The 8,561-nt window shown below is 44.1% G+C and overlaps 1 protein-coding gene across 1 annotated transcript in view; it reads right to left on the bottom strand.

Annotated features, from left to right (window-relative positions):
* Positions 1–78: 78 nt before the first annotated feature.
* The window catches only part of supv3l1 (SUV3-like helicase), a 13,946-nt gene continuing 5,463 nt past the window's right edge, over positions 79–8,561 (bottom strand). Inside the window, exons 7-15 of the mRNA XM_024008498.2 lie at positions 3,849–3,926; positions 3,542–3,633; positions 3,166–3,346; positions 2,875–2,968; positions 2,423–2,642; positions 2,225–2,305; positions 1,920–2,096; positions 1,143–1,291; positions 79–965 (exon numbers count right to left, since the gene is read on the bottom strand). Of these exons, the coding sequence (XP_023864266.1) occupies positions 557–965; positions 1,143–1,291; positions 1,920–2,096; positions 2,225–2,305; positions 2,423–2,642; positions 2,875–2,968; positions 3,166–3,346; positions 3,542–3,633; positions 3,849–3,926 (1,481 nt within the window). The 3' untranslated portion in view covers positions 79–556. The remainder of the gene's footprint in view (positions 966–1,142; positions 1,292–1,919; positions 2,097–2,224; positions 2,306–2,422; positions 2,643–2,874; positions 2,969–3,165; positions 3,347–3,541; positions 3,634–3,848; positions 3,927–8,561) is intronic.

Below are 8,561 nucleotides of genomic sequence, written 5' to 3'. Positions count from 1 at the left end.
AAGGTGTCAAATTATTACAGACATTCGCCACCTTATGTCTCACATCAAATGAATACAAAGGCCTCATCAAAACCAAAATATTAATACACTTTTTTTAATCAATGACCTTATCATTTATGCTATTTCAATTCCTTAAATCATACATAGGGGCATATAAATCAGTGGTGGTAACATTTGAGTTTCCGGCAGTTACACTAGGCTAGCCCAAGCATGTGATGGGCACATAGTGTAAAATTGTCATTACTTGCTGTGCGAGACAGACTATCCGTCTACATGAAGATGCAGTCAACCACGTTACTTTTCAAGTGATAAAAATATTACCGCAAAATGACTGTGTAATAAGATAAGATATTACTTTGGATTTTTACGTCACCTTTTGGCCCATAAAATGACTATCTGTTTTTGAGCAGGTATACAAAGGAGCTGGGACCTACACATACAATTAATCACATCTTTAGCCACTGAAAATGCATGACACCGCCTGGTATGAAGTCCAGTCAAAATGAGACAAAACCTGCTATGTTTTAGTTAGGACCTAAGGCAGAAACTGGMACGGTCACTTCTTCTTCTTCTTATTCCCTTTTGTTTTATTATTCCCCGCAACCAGTTTGACTCCTTCTTCCTCTTGGCGGTGCACTTTGGACCACTCCTTCTGCAGTTGCCTTAGGAGGTCAGGAGTCAGTAAGCCCTCCTGTACCAGGCGGGAGCCTAGGGACTTGTCCAGCTGCCAACCCTCTACTCCACTYTCCTGGGCCTTGGGGGCTCCTCGGACCCTCCTTGGGGATACTGGGCTGGGCCCCAGCCTCCTCTGGTTGGACAGCGGGTTTGTCCCCGSGGGGGCGTTGGTCTCCGTGGCTCGGATGAGTCGTGTGATGTTGCGCACACCCACCTGGATGATGCTGTCCAGCTCCTGCTGGATCTCTCGGACATGATTGGCGTCCGGAAACATGTCCATGAAGCGGTAGCTGGCGACATGTGGAGAGGATTATTACTATCTAATTGAGATTATTTGCAATAAAGACAACCAATGARCTCATTATACACATTGTGTTACTAAATTCTGTGATGACTATTAGCACAAGAGCAATTGGTAATTTGGCTTGGTGAATGGTTTGGTATTGGTAAGGTAGAGATGGAATCACCTGAGCCAGAGGTAGAGGTCTAGCACGTCATGGACAGCCTCCAGGTGCACCAGGTCCTTGATGTTCTTGGGTGGGACCAGCGGCCAGCTGACGTGCCGACACACCCAGTCAAAAGTCAGGGGCTCATCTCTGCTGAACTGTCTGGCAAACTGGACACGGAGAGATTGTGTGTGATGTGACGCTCTCCCAATCAGTCTCATCATCCAGCCCCAAACACTATAGTGCTATAAACCTTATCAATAGGATTACACTTAGACCATAGTCACAGTAATATGTCATTCATCCAATTCACAACAGATCTTATCAATACTGTTGCCTGAAAACCACTCATGTCACGTCCCTTAAAGCCCAACAACCAACAATAAAACCTTATCAATGCTGTTATAGTTCCAGTAAGACGGTTCATATCAGAAGCAAACTGGCAACGTCATGCCAGAATATTAATCAATGGCGTGACTCACGCAAGGACATGTGCTTCCTATGACAAATTCTATATTCCAAATGGTGGACCTATCACTGAAWAACATGAAATTAGGGTGTTAACCATTCAAATTCAGTCAGAGGTCAAAGTCTGTATTCACAAAGTGTCTCAGACTAGTAGTGCTGATCTAGGATCAGGTTCCCCCTGTCCATACAATCTTATTCATAATGATCTTAAAGGCAATGCTGATCCTATATCAGCACTCCTACTCATACTTTCTGAATGCGGGCCCAGATGTTTAAACAAGTGTTGCTAATGGAAAAGGGATTCTGCTGTAAACATGTCTCTGCTCCTACCTTCAGGAAGGAGGTGCACACAAAGGGCTGCTTCTTGTTGATGGGCGCAGTGCAGAACACATATCGAGAGCGCAGGTTGAGGGGAATGTGCTGGATCATGTCAGCCAGGAACTTGAAGTCGTCAATGTTGCACACAAAGTACATACCATCAACTTGGGAGAGGCTCACGAATATATCCTGGGGGTAGAAAGAAAATGGGTTACTTTTAAATGAACACAAATAATTCAATATTAATCTGTGAATTGACCAACTGTAAATCTTGATTCTCGCTACAGAGTAAATTGCAATGAAGTAAAGAAACGTACTATCAGATTGGACAAGGTGGCATCAGGTAAGTGGTAGGCAAACATTTCAATCTGCTCTGCTGTGGGGTGCAGCCCAGCTGTCTAGGATTAGGAAATTAACACCATGTCATACTTGATTGTCATTAAATAAAATAAAGGATATTGAATAGTCCGAACAGAAGGACAAAATTCAGAAATGGCCCATGTGCTGTTCCTCACCTCTATGGCGTCGACGGTTCTGCTGAGTATCTCCTTGAGAATTGGCAGGTCGTCGCGGTACATGGTGGTGACCTCGCCCTCTTTGAAGATGGAGCTGAAGCGTCCGGCCCGCCCGGCGATCTGGAGAGCCTGAGATGTGGAGATGGTGTCCAGCTCCTTCTCACCCTTCTCATTGATATTGGGTTTCACCAGTGAGTTAAAGATGATTCTCTTGATACTCCTAGTGTGGGAAGGACATAATAGCACGCTTATAGAGGCAACAACTACTAAATTACAGCAAACCAAAAATCAACTAATCATGCAAGAAATGTGTATATTTTTTCTGTTAAGTATTTTTATGACAATCTGTAGAACAATGTACTTCAAACGTAATATATATTGTCAGCAATAAATTAAAATGAAAAAAAGCTTCAACAATATGCTATCAAAATCAGTTTCAATGGTCAACTCACAGGTTTAGTCCCATCCCTATGGCATCTGTTGCAACCAGGATCTTACATGGGTCCTCTGGGTCATTGAACTTCTTTGCTTGAGATAGTTTGGTGCCTGTTGACCATATAATTTACAGTGCTTTAATGATACACACTATTATACATTTAAGGATGAGTAATGTCACAGCGGGAGTATATCAGTTATTTGTTTTTCCGTCCAGCACCTGAACAAGTTGAATGTCCGTATTTTACATTTTACATTTTTCACACCATTCTAACTCTCCATCACCTGACATCTAAAAACAACCTTACCAGGTGGAAGGCTGCCATAGATGACCGCACACTCCAGGCCTCTGATCTCGATCTGCCTACTGATGGAGTAAATATCGTTTTTGCTGAAGCATACGATGCAGTCGCCTGGTCGCAGGTTATCCAGAGACTCCACAGCATGGTCCAGGATTGAGAAAGGAGTGAGCCTCTTGTAGTTACGAACCTGCCAGTAGATTGGGTCAACTGTAAGACACTTGACGTCGCAAGTATTTTTTGGGAGCCGGTCTAGAATCCCAAGTTTTTATTCTCATAGGATGAGACCGTTGATATTCAGTATAATCATGTTAATGACATGATGACTGGAACAGTCTCATTAGAAGCCAAACACACTAATGTTCACTAGATTGGCRAGACTCACCTCCACCTCCTCCCCTGTCGTGTACATGAGCTCTGTGACAAAGTTAATAGCTGCAGGCTCTCCGCACACATGGATCTCCTCAGCACACAAACCTATTCCCGGGACACAAAGTAAAGACATAAGAGGGAAAGCGGAAAAAGAACAATCCATTATTTGTTACTGTGAAATCATAATTTTACCTTATCATTATTGACTTAATAAATAGCTTGTAATTTATGTACCATAACGAAGTGCAACCAAATATTCAGATTTTGTGATCTTACAATGGCCTGTAGTTTGTCCTAACTGTCACAGTGAAGTTACTGACCGAGCAGAGCCCTAGTCCAGGCCCATCCCCTCGATATGTCTCTGATCATCTGGATCTCATCAATGACRGCAACTTCATCTGGACAAAACACACAAGACACGTTTCACATGTTAGTCAACACTCAYATGGTGATAAGAAACGTCAAATGCAATCGAGCTCTATCAGAAATGAATCAAATACTTAAATCAAGGGTGTCAAACAAACGGTATACTTTAAAATGACTAAAACCAAATTGAAATTGTTTTGAAATTATAATGGACCTACACTCCTACAGTTTCTTCAAAAATCAAAATCAAATTTTATTTGTCACATACACATGGTTAGCAGATGTTAATGCGAGTGTAGCGAAATGCTTGTGCTTCTAGTTCCGACAATGCAGTAATAACCAACGAGTAATCTAACCTAACAATTCAACAACTACTACCTTATACACACAAGTGTAAAGGGATAAAGAATATGTACATAAAGATATATGAATGAGTGATGGTACAGAACGGCATAGGCAAGATGCAGTAGATGGTATAGAGTACAGTATATACATATCAGATGAGTAATGTGGGTATATAAACATAAAGTGGCATAGTTTAAAGTGGCTAGTGATACATGTATTACATAAAGATGGCAAGATGCAGTAGATGATATAGAGTACAGTATATACATATACATATGAGATGAGTAATGTAGGGTATGTAAACATTATATTAAGTGGCATTGTTTAAGTGTGGCTAGTGATACATTTTACATAAATTTCCATCAATTCCATTATTAAAGTGCTGGAGTTGAGTCAGTTATTTGGCAGCAGCCACTAAATGTTAGTGGTGGCTGTTTAACAGTCTATGGCCTTGAGATAGAAGCTGTTTTTCAGTCTCTCGGTCCCTGCTTTGATGCACCTGTACTGACCTCGCCTTCTGGATGATAGCGGGGTGAACAGGCAGTGGCCGGGTGGTTGTTGTCCTTGATGATCTTTATGGCCTTCCTGTGACATCGGGTGGTGTAGGTGTCCTGGAGGGCAGGTAGTTTGCCCCCGGTGATGCATTGTGCAGACCTCACTACCCTCTGGAGAGCCTTACGGTTGTGGGCGGAGCAGTTGCCGTACCAGGCGGTGATACAGCCCGACAGGATGCTCTCGATTGTGCATCTGAGAAGTTTGTGAGTGCTTTTGGTGACAACCGAATTTCTTCAGCCTCCTGAGGTTGAAGAGGCGCTGCTGCGCCTTCTTCACAACGCTGTCTGTGTGGGTGGACCAATTCAGTTTGTCCGTGATGTGTACCCGAGGAACTTAAAACTTTCTACCTCTCCACTACTGCCCGTCGATGTGGATAGGGGGGTGCTCCTCTGCTGTTTCCTGAAGTCCACAATCATCTCCTTTGTTTTGTTGACGTTGAGTGTGAGGTTATTTTCCTGACACCACACTCCGAGGGCCCTCACCTCCTCCCTGTAGGGCAGTCTCGTCGTTGTTGGTAATCAAGCCTACCACTGTAGTGTTTCCGCAAACTTGATATTGAGTTGGAGCGTGCATGCCACGCAGTCGTGGTGAACAGGGAGTACAGAGAGGCTCAGAACGCACCCTGTGTGGCCCCAGTGTTGAGGATCACGGGTGAGATGTTGTTACCTACCCTCACCACCTGGGGCGGCCCGTCGGAAGTCCAGACCCAGTTGCACAGGCGGGTCGAGACCCAGGTCTCGAGCTTGATGACGAGTTTGAGGGTACTATGTGTTAAATGCTGAGCTGTAGTCGATGAACAGCATTCTCACATAGGTATTCCTCTTGTCCAATGGGTTAGGGCAGTGTGCAGTGTGGTTGCGATTGCGTCGTCTGTGACCTATTGGGTCGTAAGCAAATTGGAGTGGTCTAGGTGTCAGGTAGGGTGGAGGTGATATGGTCCTTGACTAGTCTCTCAAAGCACTTCATGATGACGGAAGTGAGTGCTACGGGCGGTAGTCGTTTAGCTCAGTTACCTTAGCTTTCTTGGGAACAGGAACAATGGTGGCCCTCTGAAGCATGTGGAACAGCAGACTGGATAAGGATTGATTGAATATGTCCGTAAAAACACACCACCAGCTGTCTGCGCATGCTCTGAGACCCGGCTGGAATGCCGTCTGGCCTGCAGCCTTGCGAGGGTTAACACGTTTTAAATGTTTTACTCACCTCGCTGCAGTGAAGGAGAGCCCGCAGGTTTTGGTAGGGGCCGTGTCAGTGGCACTGTATTGCTCTCAAAGCGAGCAAAAAAGTTGTTTAGTCTGTCTGGAGCAAGACATCTGGTCCGCGATGGGCTGGTTTTCTTTTTGTAATCCTGATTGACTGTAGACCCTGCCACATACCTCTTGTGTCTGAGCGGTTGAATTGCAACTCTACTTTTGTCTCTACTGCACTTAGCTTGTTTGATTGGCTTGCGGAGGGAATAGCTACACTGTTTGTATTCGTTCATGTTTCCGGTCACCTTGCCCAGGTTAAAACAGTGGTTCGCGCTTTCAGTTTCGTGCGAATGTTGCCATTAATCCACGGTTTCTGGTTTGGGAATGTTTTAATCGTTGCTGTGGGTAACGCTCGATGCACTTTCATAGATGAACTCGCTCACCAATCAGCTATCGGTCTATTGTTGTTGGAACGCAATGCACATATCTCCAACCAGCGTGATCGAAGCCAGTCTGGAGCGTGAGATTCAGATTGGTCGGACCAGCGTTGAACAACCTTGAGCCGGGAGCTTTTTGTTATTAGTTTTCTGTCTTGTAGTCTGGAAGTCAACAAAAATGAGTCGTGGTCAGCTTTCCGAAAGGAGGCGGGCGGGAGGGCCTTATATGCGTCGCGGTAGAAAGTAAACAATGATCCAGGGTTTACCAGCCTGTAGCCACAATCGATATGCTGATAGAATTTAGGGAGTTCTTTTAGATTAGCCTTTTAAAATCCCACTACGATGAATGCAGCCTCAGGGTGTGTGGTTTCCAGTTTACATAAGAGTCAAGATATCAAAGTTCGTTCAGGGCCATCGATGTGTCTGCTTGGGGGGGAATATATACCGGCTGTGATTTAATCGATAGAGAATTCCCTTGTTAGATAATGCGTCGATTTGATTGTGAAGGAAGTTCTAAGTCAGGGTGAACAGAAGTGACGTGATTCCTGTTGTTGTTATGAGTCACCCCACCGTCTCTTAATTCATAAGCTACCCCCCCGCCCCTCTTCTTACCATGAAAAGATGTTGTTTCTGTCGGCGCGATGCTGAGAAGAAACCAAGCTGGCTGCACCGACTCCTGTTAGCGTCTCTCGAGTAGCCATGTTTCCGTGAAGCAGAGACGTTGCAGATCTTGATGTCTACTCTGGAATGCTACCCGTGCGCGGATTCGTCAACCTTGTTGTCAAGAGACTGGACATTGGCGAGTAGTATGCTAGGGAGTGGAGCGCGATGTGCCCGTCTCCGGAGCCTGACCAGAAGACCGCTTCGTTTGCCCCTTTTACGGCGTCGTTGTTTAGGGTCYCCGGCTGGGATCCGATCCATTGTACTGGGTGAAAGGCAAAACACAGAATCCGCTTCGGGAGAGTCATATTCCTGGTCGTAATGATGGTGAGTTGACGTTGCTCTTATATTCAGTAGTTCCTCCCAACTGTATGTAATGAAACCTAAGATTACCTGGGGTACCAATGTAAGAAATAACACGTAAAAAAACAAAATACTGCCTAGTTTCCTAGGAACGCGAAGCGAGGCGGCCATCTCTGTCGGCGCCGGAAGTAGAGGTCGGCCGATTAATCGGAATGGCCGATTAATTAGGGACGATTTCAAGTTTTCATAACAATCGGTAATGGGTATTTTTGGACACCGATTTGCCGATTAAAAGAAATGAAGAAATGTTTAAAAAATATATATTTTTAATTTTTTACACCTTTATTTAACTAGGCAAGTCAGTTAAGAACACATTCTTATTTTCAATGACGGCGGGTTAACTGCCTTGTTCAGGGGCAGAACGACAGATTATTACCTTGTCAGCTCGGGGATTCGTTTTTGCAACCTTCCGGTTACTAGTCCAACGCTCTAACCACCTGCCTTACATTGCACTCCACGAGGAGCCTGCGTGGCAGGCTGACTACCTGTTACGCGAGGGCAGCAAGAAGCCAAGGTAAGTTGCTAGCTAGCATTAAACTTATCTTATAAAAAACAATCAATCTTAACATAATTACTTGTTAACTATACATGGTTGATGATATTACTAGTTCATCTAGCGTGTCCTGCGTTGCATATAATCGATGCGGCGCCTGTTAATTTCTCATTGAATCACAGCCTACTTCGACAAACGGGTGATGATTTAACAAGCGCATTTGCGAAAACAAGCACTGTCGTTGCACCAATGTACCTAACCATAAACATCATAAACATCAATGCCTTTCTTTAAAATGAATACACAAGTATATATTTTTAAACCTGCATATTTAGTTAATATTGCCTGCTAAGATGAATTTCTTATAACTAGGGAAATTGTGTCATTTCTCTTGCGTTCRGTGCAAGCAGTCAGGGTATATGCAGCWGTTTGGGCCGCCTGACTCATTGCGAACAGTGRGAAGTCCATTTATTCCTAACAAAMGCCGTAATTAATTTGCCAGAATTGTACATAATTATGACATAACATTAAAGGTTGTGCAATGTAACAGCAATATTTAGACTTAGGGATGCCATCCATTAGATAAAATACGGAACGGTTCCATATTTCACTGAAAGAATAAAC

This window comes from Salvelinus sp. IW2-2015, linkage group LG18 (assembly GCF_002910315.2).
Source record: "Salvelinus sp. IW2-2015 linkage group LG18, ASM291031v2, whole genome shotgun sequence".
In the NCBI taxonomy this organism is placed as follows: domain Eukaryota; kingdom Metazoa; phylum Chordata; class Actinopteri; order Salmoniformes; family Salmonidae; genus Salvelinus; species Salvelinus sp. IW2-2015.
The sequence above is the reverse complement of the archived record's forward strand: the minus strand, read 5'-3'. Positions and strand labels throughout refer to the sequence as shown.